The sequence below is a fragment of the Ranitomeya imitator genome, chromosome 5 (assembly GCF_032444005.1).
Source record: "Ranitomeya imitator isolate aRanImi1 chromosome 5, aRanImi1.pri, whole genome shotgun sequence".
NCBI classification, from domain to species: Eukaryota; Metazoa; Chordata; class Amphibia; order Anura; family Dendrobatidae; genus Ranitomeya; species Ranitomeya imitator.
Window position 1 is genome coordinate 159386578 of NC_091286.1, and position 21350 is coordinate 159407927.

The following is a 21350-nucleotide window of genomic DNA, read 5'->3' on the forward strand; positions in this document are numbered from 1 at the left end:
TCTGCAAGGAAGAATGGCAGAGGATCCCCAAATCCAGATGTGAAAAGAAGACTCATGGCTGTACTATCTCAAAAGGGTGCTTCTACTCAATACTAAGCAAAGGGTCTAAATACTTATGACCATGTGATGAGAAACAAATTAACTTTTTTGAAATTAGCAAATGGGGCAATGAAACAAAGAGTGAAAAATTTAAAGGGGTATGAATACTTTCTATACCCACTGTATGGTAGCTGAACTAAGCTTATTACATAGATATGGTAACAAAACCAAGATTAGTACATACTGTAGTTCTGATAAAAGAACCATGCGTACTACACAGTTCTGATATTAAAACCTACTACATAGATATGAAAACAGAACCAAGCATAATACATACGATTGTGGGCCAAAAGTTTTGAGAGTGGCACAAATTTTGATTTTCACAATATTCCCTGCTTCAGTGTTTAGACAATTGTCTTTAAACTTTTATTAACAAATACATCAAGTTAATGCAAAGACTAATATTTTTAGTATTGACCCTTATTATTCAAGACTTCTATAATTTCACCCTGCTATGCTGGATATCAGCTTCTTAGCCAAACCATGACTAATGATAACCTATTCCTGCCTAATCAGTGCTTGGGATGTATCATAAATTCTGTGTTTTTGCTGCTCCATTATGTTGTAACCTACAAAAGAAAAAGTAAACGAAAACCCTGATGTAACTAAGTAAAAAAGCAAAAGTGCATTTAAATAACACAGAGTTTTTAGTAATACTGTTTTTTTATCTAAAAATAGTACAAAAGCCATCCTACCTCGTTACGGTAACTCTGATCGGGACAGTCCTACACTGTCTAATATTAAAACTTTACCGTGTGTCAATGTTGACCTCAGTGTGAATAAGGGCAGACGAAAGGACTGGGCCCAACCAGTGAAACACTAGACTGGGGAAGCCTTACACAGTCTCAAGCTCAGAAACAGGGAGGCCACACCCCGGGTTGGACAGAATGCAACAATACAGAGAAAAAAAAAATCAGAGTTACCGTGATGAGGTGGGATGGCTTTTGTGCTATTTTTTTTAAATCAAAAAACAGTATTACTAAAAACTATTATTATTATTATTATTATTAAAATGCACTTTTGCTTTTTTACTTAGTTACATCAGGGTTTTCGTTTTTACTTTTTTCTCTTGTAGGTTTTAATGTTTTGTGGCCAATGTGAACATGCGTTTAACCTCTGCATGTGTATCAACTTAAGTTAAGCTCAATTTTGTGTTTTTTTTTTTTTGTTTGTTTTTCCATCATGTTGTAAAAAGCATTATTCATCATGAAGTTGCTCCTGGATCGTTGGGAGAAGTTATTCTTGTTGGATATATAGATAGCATGCTTTATTCCTGACTGTGGTCTTAGGTAAAACTGAGTCCACTCCCTTGGATGAAAAGCAAAAACACATAAATGGCCTCAGGATGCTTCACTGCTGGCATGAAACAGGACATAGGGTAGCTAGCTATCACTTTTTCTTCTCTATCAAATTTAAAGATGTCCTTAACAGTCTGAAGGGGCTTCATCAGAGAAAATAAATTTGCAGGAAGTCCAAGGATTGGACAGCTTAGGTCTTAGCAGTTATTTTCTCTTATGAAGCCTCCTTCAGGTGGTTTAAAACATCTGGAAATATGATTATCGGGAGAAGAAAAAGTGATTGCTACCTTCAGTCCTGTGTAATGACAACAGTAAAGCATCCTGAAAGCATTCACGCTACCAAGGTGTTGCTTGGATTTTTTTTCCATTTTCCTGTAGATTATATCATAAAATGAATGGTTTCATTCAAAAGTGTAACCCATCCCACAAATAACTAGCACTCCTATGGCTATGCCCAATAAAGAAAAAAGCTAGTGGCACTCACCAATTAGGGTGGCAGCTGCAGCAGAACAGACAATGGTGACTTTGCTCTGAAGTGCGCTTTGAAGCACAATCCAGTGCAAAACAGCCATTGTCTGTTCTGTTGCACCTGCCGCCCTCATCTTTTCCATGCTCCCCTTGTTACAAAGATGGTTTTAAGGAGGATTTGAAGTATAGAAACACTTTTTATGAACATTGGTGAGTGCCGATAGCTTTCTTTTTTTATTGGACACATTGTAATGCCTTTTTCCCATTCGAAACTGGTTAGCTGATATTTTTTGGGCTTTGGACATTGGACCAAATACACACAGGAGGATCCCATTCTAATTTACTGGAGCCAATTCCTTTCTTTTACCGTATTTCTTGATTTGCCTCACATGGCTATATTGACTGAAAAAAGTTATGGCTCTTGAAATCAGGTGAGGAAAAAATTAAAACACAGAAGAGAAGACTGGCTGCATCTGAGCAAAAGTAGTAATAAAAAAATAAATGTACCGTATTTGGTATTGCCATAATCTTATCACTTTAACCTAATAAAGTTGTCATTTACACTACACGGTGAATGTGGTAAAAAAAATAGCTTAATTTTCCATTCCTAAAGAAACAGTCAACAAATATTATTCAGTAGATTATCAGTACAATTCATTCTCACTCCAGCAAGAAGTAAGCATTCATATTGGCGTTTGGATGGAAAAACTTGTCTTCTGAACGGTGACAATAAAACATCACAAAGTCCTATATGACATACAGTACAAATAAACATATGAATAAATTGTTTTAGCACACATTATTTAATTAAGATTTTCACTGCATGTTGAAGCAAGTTGTGTGGTTTCTTAATCTTTTTTCCTAAAGTTGCTTATCAATAGACTATCCTTGATTTATGGCAAAAAATAAGAAAAACAGTTACTCATTAACAGTCAATTATGATAATCAGTGTCTGTTTCTCTTGCAGTCCTTAAGTAATGAATCTGAAAAATCATCTAATGTCAAATCAGTGACAAGTTTTCAAAAAAAGGCGTTTTATAAGTTTCACATTTTTCCTGGTAAATGGATCAAAGTTTGGTGTGACAGATTGACATTGTTGGCACTGCTGGACAAGTAAGTACTGGTTTAGGAATATTACAACTACATTCTTCTAAATGTCTTTAAATAGTCTTTACCACCATATTCTGTGAGCCATAAGTTTTTCATTTTTCTGCCTCCAGATTTCTCTGTGTGCACAATTATGAGTCAATTTGTATTTTTGCTGATTAATTTTATTATTGAACATCTACAAGGCAGTGTGCACTCGATGCGTTATTGCTGCGTGGACCAAAAACACTATGGAATCTTTATGTCAGCTGATTCATTGAAAGTCCTGGAGTACTGTGCACATGATCAGTACATTTCCTTGAGTATTTGCAGTGCGTCTTTTCATGCAGTATGTAAATTCTTTGTGCAGATTTTTAGCATTTTTCAACCATTAAATTCAAGTGAGTCAATCAAATTCGCAGCAAAAATAGCTTCCATGGTGTTTCCCATGCTGTTATCTGTGTGACAGCATGGGAAATACCGGCGAGGCTGCTTTGATCTGCAGTAATGTTACCGTCAGTCAGATCACTGCGGGGTCATGTTCTCAGATGTCAGCATGACCCCGCAGAGATACTGTGGCCCACCTGAAAGACTACTAGTCCCATCAGGTTATGTCTGCTGTAACTAATAACAGTAATAGCAGGAGCCACTGATGGGAGATGTAGTCTCTTGTCAGCCAGCCTGTGCTCAAACTAAACCCCTTTACCCCCAAGGGTGGTTTGCACGTTAATGACCAGGCCATTTTTTACAATTCTGACCACTGTCCCTTTATGAGGTTATAACTCTGGAACGCTTCAACGGATCTTGGTGATTCTGACTTTGTTTTCTCGTGACATATTGTACTTCATGATAGTGGTAAAAGTTCTTTGATATTACCTGCGTTTATTTGTGAAAAAATGGAAATTTGGCGAAAATTTTTAAAAATTTGCAATTTTCCAACTTTGAATTTTTATGCAAATAAATAAGAGAGATGTCACACAAAATACTTAATAAGTAACATTTCCCACATGTCTACTTTACATCAGCACAATTTTGGAACAAAATTTTTTTTTTTGTTAGGGAGTTATAAGGGTTAAAAGTTGACCAGCAATTTCTCATTTTTACAACACCATTTTTTTTTAGGGACTACATCTCATTTGAAGTAATTTTGAGGGGTCTATATGATAGAAAATAACCAAGTGTGACACCATTCTAAAAACTGCACCCCCTCAAGGTGCTCAAAACCACATTCAAGAAGTTTATTAACCCTTCAGGTGTTTCACAGGAATTTTTTGAATGTTTAAATAAAAACATTTAACTTTTTTCACAAAAAATTTATTTCAGCTAAAATTTGTTTTATTTTACCAAGGGTAACAGGAGAAAATAGACAACAAAAGTTGTAGTACAATTTGTCCTGAGTACACCGATACCCCATATGTGGGGGTAAACCACTGTTTGGGCGCATGGCAGAGCTCGGAAGCGAAGGAGCGCCGTCTGACTTTTCAATGCAAATTTGACAGGAATTGAGATGGGACGCCATGTTGCGTTTGGAGAGCCACTGATGTGCCTAAGCATTGAAACCCCTCACAAGTGACACCATTTTGGAAAGTAGACCCCCTAAGGAACATATCTAGATGTGTGGTGAGCACTTTGACCCACCAAGTGCTTTACAGAAGTTTATAATGCAGAGCCGTAAAAATAAAAAATCATATTTTTTCACAAAAATGATCTTTTCGCCCCCAATTTTTTATTTTCCCAAGGGTAAGAGAAGAAATTGGACCACAGAAATTGTTGTACAATTTGTACTGAGAATGCTGATACCCCATATGTGGGGGTAAACAACTGTTTGGGCGCATGGCAGAGCTCGGAAGAGAAGGAGCGCCGTTTGACTTTTCAATGCAAAATTGACAGGAATTGAGATGGGACGCCATGTTGCGTTTGGAGAGTCACTAATGTGCCTAAACATTGAACCCCCCCACAAGTGACACCATTTTGGAAAGTAGACCCCTTAAGGAACTTATCTAGATGTGTGGTGAGCACTTTGACCCACCTGTGGCTTCACAGAAGTTTATAATGCAGAGCCGTAAAAATAAAAAAATAAAAATTTTCCCGCAAAAATTATATTTTAGCTTCCAGTTTTGTATTTTCCCAAGGGTAACAGGAGAAATTGGACCCCAAAAGTTGTTGTCCAATTTATCCTGAGTACGCTGATACCCCATATGTGGGGGGGAACCACCGTTTGGGTGCATGGGAAGGCTCGGAAGGGAAGGAGCGCCATTTGGAATTTAGACTTAGATGGAATGATCTGCAGGCGTCACATTGCGTTTGCAGAGCCCCTAATGTACCTAAACAGTAGAAACCCCCCACAAGTGACCCCATATTGGAAACTAGACCCCCCAAGGAACTTATCTAGATGTGTTGTGAGAATTTTGAACCCCCAAGTGTTTTACTACAGTTTATAATGCAGAGCCGTGAAAAGAAAAACAAAATTCCCACAAAAAATTATTTTTTAGCCCCCAGTTTTGTATTTTCCCAAGGGTAACAGTTGAAATTGGACCCTAAAAGTTGTCCAATATATCCTGAGTGCGCTGATACCGGATATGTGGGGGGGAACCACCATTTGAGCGCATGGCAGAGCTCGGAAGGGAAGGAGCATCATTTGGAATGCAGACTTAAATAGATTGGTCTGCAGGCATCACATTGCGTTTGCAGATCCCCTAATGTACCTAAACAGTAGAAACCCCCCACAAGTGACCCCCTATTGGAAACTAGACCCCCCAAGGAACTTATCTAGATGTGTTGTGAGAATTTTGAACCCCCAAGTGTTTTACTACAGTTTATAACGCAGAGCCGTGAAAAAAAAAAAAATTCCCACAAAAATTATATTTTAGCCCCCAGTTTTGTATTTTCCCAAGGGTAACAGGAGAAATTGGACCCCAAAAGTTGTTGTCCAATTTGTCCTGAGTACGCTGACACCCCATATGTTGGGGTAAACCCCTGTTTGGGCACACGGGAGAGCTCGGAAGGGAAGGAGCACTGTTTTACTTTTTCAACGCAGAATTGGCTGGAATTGAGATCGGATGCCATGTCGCGTTTGGAGAGCCCCTGATGTGCCTAAACAGTGGAAACCCTCCAATTATAACTGAAACCCTAATCCAATCACACCCCTAACCCTAATCCCAACGGTAACCCTAACCACACCTTTAACCCTGACACACCCCTAACCCTAATCCCAACTCTATTCCCAACCGTAAATGTAGCCCCAACCCTAACCCTAACTTTAGCCCCAACCCTAACTGTAGCCTTAACCCTAGCCCCGACCATAACCCTAGCCCTAACCCTAGCCCTGAAACCAAAGTAGGGACCGGACCACAGATTGATGCATGCATCGTCCCCTTTTCCCCTTTGCATTTCTCATCCATACTTTGTTGCGTGACAACCCACCTCTCCAGTCTCCATTCCAGAAGACACACCCACTTTCCTGTCTAACAGTAGATTTGGGCCAGTTTTGGGTGGTGTCAACCTTGTTTATTTTGGGTTCTCTAACCCCTCAGCTAACCCGAGACCTAAGTACCTGCCTTCAGGCACTAGGTACCATTTCCTCCCTACCCTTACCCGTGCCTCGGCGACTATGTCACACTGAAATGGTGCTATATGCCCTGGCCACTCTGGGCATACATCCGTGCCTTGTCGCACCCGAACCCAAGCTGTTGTGAATTCTGTTGTCGGGCTCCCTCCTGTGGTCATGAATGGTACTTCAGCTGGTTCTGTCCATGGACTTCCTCTGGTGGGTGTTTCTGAGTTTCCTTCCACAGGTGACGAGGTTAATTCGTTAGCTGGCTGCTCTATTTAGCTCCACTTGGATCTTTGCTCCATGCCACCTGTCAATGTTCCAGTATTGGTCTAGTTCACTCCTGGATCGTTCTTGTGACCTGTCTTCCCAGCAGAAGTTAAGTTCCTGCTTGTTTTTCTTTGGTTTGCTATTTTTCTATCCAGCTTGCTATTTTCATTGTTGTCTTGCTTGCTGGAGGCTCTGGGACGCAGAGGGAGCGCCTCCGCACCGTGAGTCGGTGCGGAGGGTCTTTTTGCTCCCTCTGCGTGGTCTTTTTGTAGGTTTTTGTGCTGACCGCAAAGCTACCTTTCCTATCCTCAGTCTGTTCAGTAAGTCGGGCCTCACTTTGCTTAATCTATTTCATCTCTGTGTTTGTATTTTCATCTTTACTCACAGTCATTATATGTGGGGGGCTGCCTTTTCCTTTAGGGAATTTCTCTGAGGCAAGGTAGGCTTTATTTTTCTATCTTCAGGGCTAGCTAGTTACTTATGCTGTGCCGAGTTGCATAGGGAGCGTTAGGAGCAATCCACGGCTATTTCTAGTGTGTTTGATAGGATTAGGGATTGCGGTCAGCAGAGTTCCCACGTCCCAGAGCTCGTCCTTAATATCAGTAACTATCAGGTCATTCCGTGTGCTCTTAACCACCAGGTCCATTATTGTCCTGACCACCAGGTCATAACAGTACAGGTGGCCCAAAGTACTAATGCATCTCAATAGAGGGATAAGAGAAGTTCTGAGACCATTTTTTTTCTTTGCAGTGTGTTTTGTCTCTCTTTTCCCCTTTACCTCTGGGTGGTTCAGGATACAGGTGTGGATATGGACATTCAAGGTCTGTCCTCTTGGATGGATAATCTCACTACAAGGGTACAAAACATTCAAGATTTTGTGGTTCAGAATCCGATGTCAGAGCCTAGGATTCCAATTCCTGATTTGTTTTTTGGTGATAGATCTAAGTTCTTGAATTTCAAAAATAATTGTAAATTGTTTCTTGCCTTGAAACCTCGCTCCTCAGGTGACCCTGTTCAACAAGTAAAGATCATTATTTCTCTGTTACGTGGTGACCCTCAAGACTGGGCATTTTCCCTTGCGCCAGGAGATCTGGCATTGCGTGATGTTGATGCGTTTTTCCTGGCGCTTGGATTGGTTTATGACGAACCTAATTCAGCGGATCAGGCAGAGAAAATCTTGCTGGCTTTGTGTCAGGGTCAGGATGAAGCGGAGATATATTGTCAGAAGTTTAGAAAGTGGTCTGTGCTCACTCAGTGGAATGAATGTGCCCTGGCAGCAATCTTCAGAAAGGGTCTCTCTGACGCCCTTAAGGATGTCATGGTGGGATTTCCCATGCCTGCTGGTCTGAATGAGTCTATGTCTTTGGCCATTCAGATCGATCGACGCTTGCGTGAGCGTAAAGCTGTGCACCATTTGGCGGTACTATCTGAGCAGCCTGAGCATGGGCCTGAGCCTATGCAATGTGATAGGACTTTGACCAGGGCTGAACGGCAAGAACACAGACGTCGGAATGGGCTGTGTTTTTACTGTGGTGAGTCCACTCATGCTATCTCCGATTGTCCTAAGCGCACTAAGCGGTTCGCTAGGTCTGCCACCATTGGTACGGTACAGTCTAAATTTCTATTGTCCGTTACTCTGATTTGCTCCTTGTCATCCTATTCTGTTATGGCATTTGTGGATTTAGGCGCTGCCCTGAATTTGATGGACTTGGAGTTTGCTAGGCGCTGTGGTTTTTTCTTGGAGCCCTTGCAGTTTCCTATTCCATTGAGAGGAATTGATGCTACGCCTTTGGCCAAGAATAAGCCTCAGTACTGGACCCAATTGACCATGTGCATGGCTCCTGCACATCAGGAGGATATCCGCTTTCTGGTGTTGCATAATCTGCATGATGTGGTCGTTTTGGGGTTGCCATGGCTACAGGTTCATAATCCAGTATTGGACTGGAAATCTATGTCTGTGTCCAGCAGGGGTTGTCAGGGGGTACATGGTGATGTTCCATTTTTGTCTATTTCGTCTTCCACTCCTTCTGAAGTTTTTGTCGGATTACCGGGATGTATTTGATGAGCCCAAAGCCAGTGCCCTACCTCCTCATAGGGATTGCGATTGTGCAATTAATTTGATTCCTGGTAGTAAGTTTCCTAAGGGCCGATTGTTCAATTTATCTGTGCCCGAGTACGCCGCTATGCGGAGTTATATAAAGGAATCCTTGGAGAAAGGCCATATTCGCCCGTCGTTATCACCGTTAGGAGCAGGGTTCTTTTTTGTGGCCAAGATGGTTCTTTGAGACCTTGTATTGATTACCGCCTTCTTAATAAAATTACAGTCAAATTTCAGTATCCTTTGCCGCTGATGTCTGATTTGTTTGCTCGGATTAAGGGGGCTAGTTGGTTCACCAAGATAGATCTTCGAGGGGCGTATAATCTTGTGCGTATTAAACAAGGCGATGAATGGAAAACAGCATTTAATACGCCCGAAGGCCATTTTGAGTACCTGGTTATGCCATTCGGGCTTTCCAATGCTCCATCAGTATTTCAGTCCTTTATGCATGACATCTTCCGAGAGTACCTGGATAAATTCCTGATTGTATATTTGGATGATATTTTGGTCTTTTCGGATGATTGGGAGTCTCATGTGAAGCAGGTCAGAATGGTGTTCCAGGTCCTTCGTGCGAATTCCTTGTTTGTGAAGGGGTCAAAGTGTCTCTTTGGAGTTCAGAAGGTTTCATTTTTGGGGTTCATTTTTTCCCCTTCTACTATCGAGATGGACCCTGTTAAAGTCCAGGCCATTTACGATTGGACTCAGCCGACATCTGTAAAGAGCCTGCAAAAGTTCCTGGGCTTTGCTAATTTTTATCGGCGCTTCATCGCTAATCTTTCTAGTGTTGCTAAACCGTTGACTGATTTGACCAAGAAGGGTGCTGATGTGGTCAATTGGTCTTCTGCAGCTGTAGAGACTTTTCAGGAGTTGAAGCGTCATTTTTCTTCTGCCCCTGTGTTGTGCCAGCCAGATGTTTCGCTCCCGTTTCAGGTTGAGGTTGATGCTTTTGAGATTGGAGCAGGGGCTGTTTTGTCACAAAGAAGTTCCGATGGCTCGGTGATGAAGCCATGTGCTTTCTTTTCTAGAAAGTTTTCGCCTGCTGAGCGTAATTATGATGTTGGTAATCGAGAGTTGTTGGCCATGAAGTGGGCATTCGAGGAGTGGCGTCATTGGCTTGAAGGAGCCAAGCATCGCGTGGTGGTCTTGACGGATCACAACAATTTGACTTATCTCGAGTCTGCCAAATGGTTGAATCCGAGACAGGCTCGATGGTCGTTATTTTTCTCCCGTTTTGATTTTGTGGTTTCGTAGCTTCCGGGCTCTAAGAATGTGAAGGCTGATGCCCTGTCAAGGAGTTTTGTGCCTGACTCTCTGGGTGTTCCTGAGCCGGCGGGTATTCTCAAAGAGGGGGTAATTTTGTCTGCCATCTCCCCTGGTTTGCGGCGGGTGCTGCAAAAATTTCAGGCTGATAGACCTGACCGTTGCCCAGCGGAGAAACTGTTTGTCCCTGATAGATGGACTAGTAGAGTTATCTCTGAGATTCATTGTTCAGTGTTGGCTGGGCATCCTGGAATCTTTGGTACCAGAGATTTGGTGGCTAGATCCTTTTGGTGGCCGTCTTTGTCACGGGATGTGCGTTCTTTTGTGCAGTCCTGTGGGACTTGTGCTTGGGCTAAGCCCTGCTGTTCTCGTGCCAGTGGGTTGCTTTTGCCCTTGCCGGTCCCGAAGAGGCCCTGGACGCATATTTCTATGGATTTTATTTCGGATCTTCCCGTCTCTCACAAGATGTCGGTCATTTGGGTGGTTTGTGATCGCTTTTCTAAGATGGTCCATTTGGTACCTTTGTCTAAATTGCCTTCCTCCTCTGATTTGGTGCCATTATTTTTCCAGCATGTGGTTCGTTTACATGGTATCCCGGAAAACATCGTTTCTGACAGAGGTTCCCAGTTTGTTTCGAGGTTTTGGCGATCCTTTTGTGCTAGGATGGGCATTGATTTGTCTTTTTCCTCGGCTTTCCATCCTCAGACAAATGGCCAAACCGAACGAACTAATCAAACTTTGGAAACATATCTGAGATGCTTTGTTTCTGCTGATCAGGATGATTGGGTGTCCTTTTTGCCGTTGGCTGAGTTTGCCCTTAATAATCGGGCCAGCTCGGCTACTTTGGTTTCGCCGTTTTTCTGCAATTCTGGTTTCCATCCTCGTTTCTCTTCAGGGCAGGTTGAGTCTTCGGACTGTCCTGGTGTAGATACTGTGGTGGATAGGTTGCAGCAGATTTGGACTCATGTGGTGGACAATTTGACATTGTCCCAGGAGAAGGCTCAACGTTTTGCTAACCGCCGGCGCTGTGTGGGTCCCAGACTTCGTGTTGGGGATTTGGTTTGGTTGTCGTCTCGTTATGTTCCTATGAAGGTTTCCTCTCCTAAGTTTAAGCCTCGTTTCATTGGTCCGTATAAGATTTCTGAGGTTATCAATCCTGTGTCATTTCGATTGGCCCTTCCTGCTTCTTTTGCCATCCATAATGTGTTCCATAGGTTGTCGTTGCGGAGATACGTGGCGCCTGTGGTTCCATCCGTTGATCCTCCTGCCCCGCTGTTGGTTGAGGGGGAGTTGGAGTATGTGGTGGGGAAGATTTTGGATTCTCGTATTTCGAGACGGAAACTCCAGTACCTGGTCAAGTGGAAGGGTTATGGTCAGGAAGATAATTCCTGGGTTTTTGCCTCTGATGTTCATGCTGCCGATCTGGTTCGTGCCTTTCATTTGGCTCATCCTGGTCGGAATGGGGGCTCTGGTGAGGGTTCGGTGACCCCTCCTCAAGGGGGGGGTACTGTTGTGAATTCTGTTGTCGGGCTCCCTCCTGTGGTCATGAATGGTACTTCGGCTGGTTCTGTCCATGGACTTCCTCTGGTGGGTGTTTCTGAGTTTCCTTCCACAGGTGACGAGGTTAATTCGTTAGCTGGCTGCTCTATTTAGCTCCACTTGGATCTTTGCTCCATGCCACCTGTCAATGTTCCAGTATTGGTCTAGTTCACTCCTGGATCGTTCTTGTGACCTGTCTTCCCAGCAGAAGTTAAGTTCCTGCTTGTTTTTCTTTGGTTTGCTATTTTTCTGTCCAGCTTGCTATTTTTATTGTTGTCTTGCTTGCTGGAAGCTCTGGGACGCAGAGGGAGCGCCTCCGCACCGTGAGTCGGTGCGGAGGGTCTTTTTGCACCCTCTGCGTGGTCTTTTTGTAGGTTTTTGTGCTGACCGCAAAGCTACCTTTCCTATCCTCAGTCTGTTCAGTAAGTCGGGCCTCACTTTGCTTAATCTATTTCATCTCTGTGTTTGTATTTTCATCTTTACTCACAGTCATTATATGTGGGAGGCTGCCTTTTCCTTTGGGGAATTTCTCTGAGGCAAGGTAGGCTTTATTTTTCTATCTTCAGGGCTAGCTAGTTCCTTAGGCTGTGCCGAGTTGCAAAGGGAGCGTTAGGAGCAATCCACGGCTATTTCTAGAGTGTTTCATAGGATTAGGGATTGCGGTCAGCAGAGTTCCCACGTCCCAGAGCTCGTCCTTATTATCAGTAACTATCAGGTCATTCCGTGTGCTCTTAACCACCAGGTCCATTATTGTCCTGACCACCAGGTCATAACACCAAGCCTCCCGACGCTGCTGTCTAGCAAGAGCTCTATCCCTTTTACCCTGACCCCAGCCAAATCCTTTGCCGCCCCAGAGAGTTCCTCATGCGTATGTCCCCAGTTGCCTCGGTGGCCACACACTCCTGGTTCCTCCAGGCTTTCTTTTTATACGTGTGTTTTTTTATACCTGTGTCTCTGCCTGGGACCCTGGAACTGAGCTGTCCCGAACTTACCAGAGGACACTTCCAGCTCGGGATTCAATGGGGTCTCCACAACCTCTCCTGCTACAACCTCTAGGGGGAACCTTTCAGGATTACACTTTGTCCCTAGGTTGGTGACCCCTTTGGCAGGTATCCATGACTTGGGATCTTCGGGTTCTATGCCCGAAACAACATCCTCAGCCTCTCCTGCCAATACCTCTAGGGGGAACTTATCAGGGTTACACTGTGTCCCTGGCGACCCCATGGCAGGTATCCCTGACTTGGGATCTTCAGGTTCTACACCTGGAACAACAGCCTTGAGAGGGTTAACCTGGTCTCCCACGTGGACCAGAACAGGGGCAAGTCTCTTCCCAACACAGCCCCATATGGACTCACTCCCACCACATGCTTAATGTCCCCACACGGTGTTGAAAAATTGACCTCCGCTTTCTGTGCTTTGGGGTTGTCCCTGGCAACAATTGACCCATGGACCAAAGTCACTACGCTCCCCGAGAGTCTCTATTTGGTACCCGTTCATAAGTACCTGGCACAGCCTGGTTTGCTGTGCCAGGCACTCATAGTACCTGTAGTGGTGGTACAGATGGGCTGGGGATACATAGACACGAGCGAGCATACCCGTAGTCCATGGGCTCAGACACCAGGGGGCAGTTGACAGCCACATGCCCGGGCCCTCAACACCACCAGCACTTAATCACCATGGCACGACTACACCTTGGTGCCGCTTTAGGGGAAACCCTCACTTCGGGCTTCCCTCTCATCATGGGCTCGGTCCTGGCTAGCCCCAACAGTGGTTTGTGGACTTTCCCCATACTCCTGTATAAAGTCCTGAGTGGCTGTATACCGCTCAATCCAACTTATCAGCTGGTCCTGAGTGCCCAGGTCCCCTTGCCCCACCCAACGCTGCAGGGTGGCTGACAGAGCCCTCACAAGCCAGTCGACCACCACACTCTCTACTATCTGAGCTGGGGCCAAAGTCTCAGGTCGGAGCCATTCCTCCACCAACTGTAATAAGTCATATGCCTGAGACCTGGTGGGATGAGTCTCTGCAAAGGACCACTGGTACATCCTCTGATCACCCCTTACCTTAGGGATCTCTTCTTGACACCACTGATTGCCACTCACCTTAGGGGTCTCCTCTTTACACCGCTGATGTTCTGGTTGGTGCCACTGAAACTGCAGCGCCTCTTGCTGCTGGTGCTGGAACTGTAGCTCCTGCTGCTGCAGCACCTCTTGCTGCTGCCGTTGGAACTGCAGTGTCTCCTGCTTCTGCTGGTCAAGTAACTTCTGCTGCTACCGCTGGAACTGCTGCGCCTCTTGCTGCTGCCGTTGCTGGTTGAGGACAAACTGCTTCAAAAACTCCTCCATTTCTCCAGAAAACTTGCTCACTGACATGCAATACTCTTTGGGGTATGCCTCAGATCACATTGCTCCGCATTCTTGAGCCATATGTAGCGCAGTGGTAGCAGTCTGTGGGTGACCAGAAAATTGCCCACAGGAAAATTGCCCACAGGAAAAATCCCCACAGGAAAATTGCCCACACAGAAAATTGGCAAAAACGGAAAATTGCCCACATTGAAAATTGCCCACACGGAAAATTGCTCACAAGGAAAATTGGCCTCATGGAAAATTGCCAATTGTAGCATCACAAAATTTCAGATCTATGATATTTGAGGTGCAAGGTGAGGATGTTCACATGATGTGTGAAAAATGCCCACCATCATGAATACCCACAGCAAAACAGTAGAGAGTTATAGGTGAGATCCTCTGCAGTACAGAGAATAGCATAGATCTATAAGTTAAATGCTCTGCAGGATAGGGGGATAGTATACAGGTATAGGTGAGATGCTGTGCAGGGCAGAGGAATAATATAGAATTATAGGTGAGATGCTCTGCAGGGCAGGAGAATAATATGCCAGTCGATGCAGTGAATATGCATGAGGCTTAATGGGCAGGAGACTAGTAAGCCCTATCTACCTTTTCTAGCATTTATCAATCTGTCTATTCTATTCAATCTATCTATCCTATCTGTCTGTCTTCTCTTTTCAAACTTTATGCAGCATGGGAAAGACCATGTTAAGATGGCATTGCACATGGACACCTCACAGATGTCACACAGATGTCACACTGATGTTAGCTGAGAAAAAAATGCAAAATCTCATCACACTAGCATGACCATACGGAAAGCAGTCACGCTACTGTCATGCATCAAAATCGCTCTGATAACGCATACCCTAGTGTGTCTCTACCCTATAGGTGAGATGCTCTGTCGGGCAGGAGAATAGTATAGAGTTATAGGTGAGATGCTCTGCAGCACAGAAGAATTTTGGAGAAAATTGCCCACACAGAAAATTACCCACAAGTTTATTAAGAACAGTTTATTAAGGAGGTCTAATAACAACAATAACTCTGGTTTAGTAAAGAAGCATTTCAAACCTGCAAATTAGCTATTCTCCTAAAGTATGACATGCATCATGTTGCAAAGACATGTCGGGTCCCTGCACTGCGATACATGCTGCCGGCGCAGTGGCTGTGAGCTGAAGTCACAGGTGCAGCCACAGGGAGTGGCGCATGACAATGGCGCACACTTCAATGTAAGCTGCCGGGCTGTGCAGTGGCTACAAAAGACTGCGCGATGGTGGGAACAGAGAAAAGGTGAGGAGAATGTTTTTGTTTTTAATTATGCATTCGCGGCAGACATATATACCAGGAAGGGGGCATATATTACAGGATGGAGACCATGTGGACCATACATACCAGGATGGGGACCATATATACCAGCATTGGGACATACTATATATACCAGGATGCGGACATATTCACCAAGATGATGGACATATATTCCAGGATGGCCGACATTACTACATAATGAAGGGAGAGGGGGCAATTCATAAGTCTGACCAACGTGTGTGTGTGGGGGGAAGGCATGTCCAAATTCCGCACTGGGGCCCATCGGACTCCAGTTATACCACAGCAAAAACATATCATACATTCTTAGCAAGAACACAAGGTGGTACAAGCAAAGGCGTAGCTTCAGTTTTGGTTCAGGGGGGGCGAAACTTCTGAGTGGGCCCCTAACCAGGTAACCTTGATTACAACTGGGTGATGCGCCCTAATAGTGGAGGAGAACCTCAGCAGACGACCGTGCTGTTACTGAAGATAATCTCTATATAAAGACCAATATGGATATTACCGCCATATGGTCAGTGGTACAGTAGATACCAGCCCTGCAGAACATATAAGAGATCACAGTACAGTTACAGATAATGTCTTACCGCTGATGTCCTTTCTGATGGAATCGTTCATTTTTCCCGTCTTTTCCATCTTGTCCAGACCGACATGACAACTTCTTCCAGCTACAACTCGTCGGCAGAGAATACAACAAAGACACATTTCACTTCTCATATTCCAGCCCCATCGCCACCTATTCCCAACCTGCACAAACTCCTCATCCTGCTGATACCCCAGTGCTGAGCCGCTGCTGCCGTCTGTGTCCCTATTACTGCCCCTGATACCCCAATACTGAGCCGCTGCTGCCGTCTGTGTCCCTATTAGTGCCCCAGATACCCCAATACTGAGCCGCTGCTGCAGTATGTCCCTATTACTGCACCTGATACAACAATACTGAGCCGCTGCTGCCGTATGTTTCCCTATTACTGCATCTGATACACCAATACTGGGCCCCTGCTGCCGTATGTGTCCCTATTACTGCACCTGATACAACAATACTGAGCCGCTGCTGCCGTATGTGTCCCTATTACTGCATCTGATACACCAATACTGGGCCCCTGCTGCCGTATGTGTCCCTATTACTGCACCTGATATCCCAATACTGAGCCGCTGCTGCCGTATGTGTCCTTATTACTGCCCCTGATACCCCAATACTGACTTGCTGCTGCCATATGTGTCCTTATTACTGCCCCTGATACCCCAATACTGAGCCGCTGCTGCCGTATGTCCCTATTACTGCACCTGATACCCCAATACTGGGCCGCTGCTGCCGTATGTGTCCTTATTACTGCCCCTGATACCCCAATACTGACCCGCTGCTGCCGTATGTGTCCCTATTACTGCACCTGATACCCCAATACTGAGCCGCTGCTGCCGTATGTGTCCTTATTACTGTCCCTGATACCCCAATACTGACCCACTGCTGCCGTATGTGTCCCTATTGCTGCACCTGATACCCCAATACTGAGCCACTGCTGCTGTATGTGTCCCTATTACTGCACCTGCTGTGTGGTTCCCTGTGCCCTCTAAATTCTAAAGCACCCCTCTGTAATATAGTAATGCCGGGTGCAAGTGCCCTAGAAAACAGTGTGCATATTTTGCCCCTATAAAGTAATATTGCCCTGTGTGCCCCTTTCATAGCCACAGTAACTTGAGTTCCCCTATAACAATAAGTGCCCACTTTATTAAATGTAAAGTCCCGAGTCTCCCCCTATACAGCTCCCCTATACACAGCATGCCCACTTATACACATATAAGCATCAGCATCAGCTCTCTTATACACAGTATAATGCCCCCTCACTATATAATACCACCCACACAGTATACTGACCCCTTAGTAGCCTCCAAGCTGTTTGATGGCTCCAATAATGTATAATGACCCCCACACTGTAATCTCCATACTGTATGATGGCCCCCTAGATAGCCTCCATATACAGTTGCATAATGCACCAAATAGTCCACAAAATAGTATAATGCACTGCCCATAGGCAGACTCCATAGTTTACGGCAGCCCCCATAGGCAGACCCTGTAATAAGGCAGCCCCCCATATAGGCAGACCCTGTAATAAGGCAGGACCCCAATAGGCAGACTCTGTAGTATAAGGCAGCACCCCCATAGGCAGACCCTGTAATAAGGTGGCAGACCCTGTAATAAGGCAGCACCCCCACATAGGCATACCCTGTAATAAGGCGGAAGACCCTGTAATAAGGCAGCACCCCCATACTCAGACCCTGTAATAAGGCAGCCCCATATTCAGACCGTGTAATGAGGCAGCACCTCTATAGTCAGACCCTGTAATGATGCAGCCCACATAGTCAGACCCTGTAATAAGGCAGCCCCCTTAGTCAGACCCAGTAATAAGGCAGCACCCCCATAGGCAGACCTTGTAATTAGGCAGCACCCCCATAGGCATATCCTGTAATGAGGCATCACCCCTATAGTCAGACCCTGTAATGAGGCAGCACCCCTATAGTCAGACCCTGTAATGAGGCAGCACCCCTATAGTCAGACCCTGTAATAAGGAAGCATCCCCATAAGCAGACCCTGTAATAAGGCAGCACCACATAGTCAGACCCTGTAATAAGGAAGCACCCCCATAGTCAGACCCTGTAATAAGGCAGCACCCTTATAGGCTGACCCTGTAATAAGGCAGCACCCCCATAGGCAGACCCTGTAATAAGGCAGTACCCCTATAGTCAGACCCTTTAATAAGGCAGCCCCCACAGTCAGATCCTGTAATAAGGCAGCCCCCCCATAGGCAGACCCTGTAAAAAGGCAGCAGCACCCATTAAAAAAAAATACTCACCTCTCTTCTTCCTAGTTCCTACGCTGCTCCTGCTTATCTCCTGACAGCGGGTGCCGGGCAGTGACGGTATCTGTTGTGAATTCTGTGGCAGAGCTCCCTCCTGTGGTCACAAGTGGTACTTCGGCTGATTCTCTCTGTGAGCTTCTGTTGGTGGAGGGAAGTGGTACTGCGTCTTCTGAGTTTCCTCCCTCAGGTGATCTGGTGAGGTCATTGGGTGCTTCTCTACTTAACTCCACCTAATGCTTTGATCCTGGCTTCCTGTCAATGTTCCAGTGTTGGACTTGCTTTTCCCTGGATCATTCCTGTGGCCTGCTGCTCTGCATAGCTAAGTTCTTCTTTGCTATTTGTTTGCTATTTTTTCTGTCCAGCTTGTCTAATTTGTTGCTGGAAGCTCTGGGACGCAAAGGGTGTACCTCCGTGCCGTTAGTTCGGTACGGAGGGTCTTTTTGCCCCCTTTGCGTGGTTTTCTTTAGGGTTTTGTGTAGACCGCAAAGTTGCCTTTTCTATCCTCGCTCTGTTAAGAAAGTCGGGCCTCACTTTGCTGAATCTATTTCATCTCTACGTTTGTCTTTTCATCTTAACTCACAGTCATTATATGTGGGGGGCTGCCTTTTCCTTTGGGGTATTTCTCTGAGGCAAGGTAGGCTTATTTTCTATCTTCAGGCTAGTTAGTTTCTCAGGCTGTGCCGAGTTGCATAGGCAGAGTTAGGCGCAATCCACGGCTACCTCTAGTGTTGTTTGGAGAGGATTAGGGATTGCGGTCTGCAGAGTTCCCACGTCTCAGAGCTCGTTCTATGATTTTGGGTTATTGTCAGATCACTGTATGTGCTCTGACCGCTATGTCCATTGTGGTACTGAATTGCCTTGCATAACAGTACAGGAAGCCAAAAGTACTAATGATTCTCAATAGAGGGAAAAAAGAAGTTCTGAGACCATTTTTTTTTCTTTGCACTGTGTTTTGCCTTTTTTTTCCCCTAGACATTTGGGTGGTTCAGTACACAGGTGTAGCGATGGACATTAGAAGTCTGTCTTCATTTGTGGATCAGCTCTCGGCAAGAGTACAAAAGATTCAAGACACTATTGATCAGAAATCTATGTTAGAACCAAGAATTCCTATTCCTGATTTGTTTTTTGGAGATAGAACTAAGTTTCTGAGTTTCAAAAATAATTGTAAATTATTTCTGGCCTTGAAACCTCACTCCTCTGGTGATCCAGTTCAACAGGTTTTGATTGTTATTTCTTTTTTGCGTGGCGACCCTCAGGACTGGGCATTTTCTCTTGCGCCAGGAGATCCTGCATTGAGTAATATCGATGCGTTTTTCCTGGCGTTCGGATTGCTGTACGATGAACCTAATTCAGTGGATCAGGCAGAGAAAAATTTGCTGGCTCTTTGTCAGGGTCAGGATGAGATAGAGGTATATTGTCAGAAATTTAGAAAGTGGTCCGTGCTCACTCAATGGAATGAATCTGCGCTGGCAGCTATGTTCAGAAAGGGTCTCTCTGAAGCCCTTAAGGATGTCATGGTGGGATTTCCTATGCCTGCTGGTTTGAATGAGTCTATGTCTTTGGCCATTCAGATCGGTCGACGCTTGCGTGAGCGTAAATCTGTGCACCATTTGGCGGTATTACCTGAGCTTAAACCTGAGCCTATGCAGTGCGATAGGACTTTGACCAGAGTTGAACGGCAAGAACACAGACGTCTGAATGGGCTGTGTTTCTACTGTGGTGATTCCACTCATGCTATCTCTGATTGTCCTAAGCGCACTAAGCGGTTCGCTAGGTCTGCCACCATTGGTACGGTACAGTCAAAATTTCTTCTGTCCGTTACCTTGATCTGTTCTTTGTCATCGTATTCTGTCATGGCATTTGTGGATTCAGGCGCTGCCCTGAATTTGATGGACTTGGAGTATGCTAAGCGTTGTGGGTTTCTCTTAGAGCCCTTGCAGTGTCCTATTCCATTGAGAGGAATTGATGCCACGCCTTTGGCCAAGAATAAGCCTCAATACTGGACCCAGCTGACCATGTGCATGGCTCCTGCACATCAGGAGGTTATTCGCTTTCTGGTGTTGCATAATCTGCATGATGTGGTCGTGTTGGGGTTGCCATGGCTACAAGCCCATAATCCAGTATTAGATTGGAAATCCATGTCGATGTCCAGCTGGGGTTGTCAGGGGGTACATGGTGATGTTCCATTTCTGTCAATTTCGTCATCCACCCCTTCTGAGGTTCCAGAGTTCTTGTCTGATTACCGGGATGTATTTGATGAGCCCAAGTCCGATGCCCTACCTCCGCATAGGGATTGTGATTGTGCTATCAATTTGATTCCTGGTAGTAAATTCCCAAAAGGTCGACTGTTTAATTTATCCGTGCCTGAGCACGCCGCTATGCACAGTTATACATTTCAAAAAACCTGATCTGCACATCCAAACATAGACACAGTGTGAACAGGTGCTGAACCCAGAGTCGCCAACTCGTATATATTTAAATAAATAGGGCAGCACACTGCAGCGCCAAAACATGCAAACTTGAAAACACAAAATTTGAACTGCATTACTGCACTGAAAATATGAAAAATGAGAGCTTTTAGCGCATAAAAATGGCCAATTTTATGTGTACCTCGTAGCCACGATAAGGCATCTCTCTTATACGAGGCCCTACGCTTGACCTACCTCTCTGAGAATAAACGTCTCCATCTGAATGGGTACATGTGAAACCTCTCCTTGGACTCAAATTCTCTCTCACTGTGGAGGGGTATTGGACCTATTATAATTAAAACACCTGAAGCTAGGAGGCGGGGAGTGCACGATCAGAAGGCTAGAGAATACATTTCAAAAAACCTGATCTGCACATCCAAACATAGACACAGTGTGAACAGGTGCTGAACCCAGAGTCGCCAACTCGTATATATTTAAATAAATAGGGCAGCACACTGCAGCGCCAAAACATGCAAACTTGAAAACACAAAATTTGAACTGCATTACTGCACTGAAAATATGAAAAATGAGAGCTTTTAGCGCATAAAAATGGCCAATTTTATGTGTACCTCGTAGCCACGATAAGGCATCTCTCTTATACGAGGCCCTACGCTTGACCTACCTCTCTGAGAATAAACGTCTCCATCTGAATGGGTACATGTGAAACCTCTCCTTGGACTCAAATTCTCTCTCA

At 44.9% G+C, this 21350-nt stretch overlaps 1 protein-coding gene across 1 annotated transcript in view; it reads left to right on the forward strand.

Annotated features, from left to right (window-relative positions):
• LOC138681613 (pecanex-like protein 2) overlaps positions 1-21350 on the forward strand; it is a 1209413-nt gene that overhangs the window by 364801 nt on the left and 823262 nt on the right. Inside the window, exon 9 of the mRNA XM_069769269.1 lies at positions 2833-2978. Coding sequence (XP_069625370.1) covers positions 2833-2978 — 146 coding nt within the window. The remainder of the gene's footprint in view (positions 1-2832; positions 2979-21350) is intronic.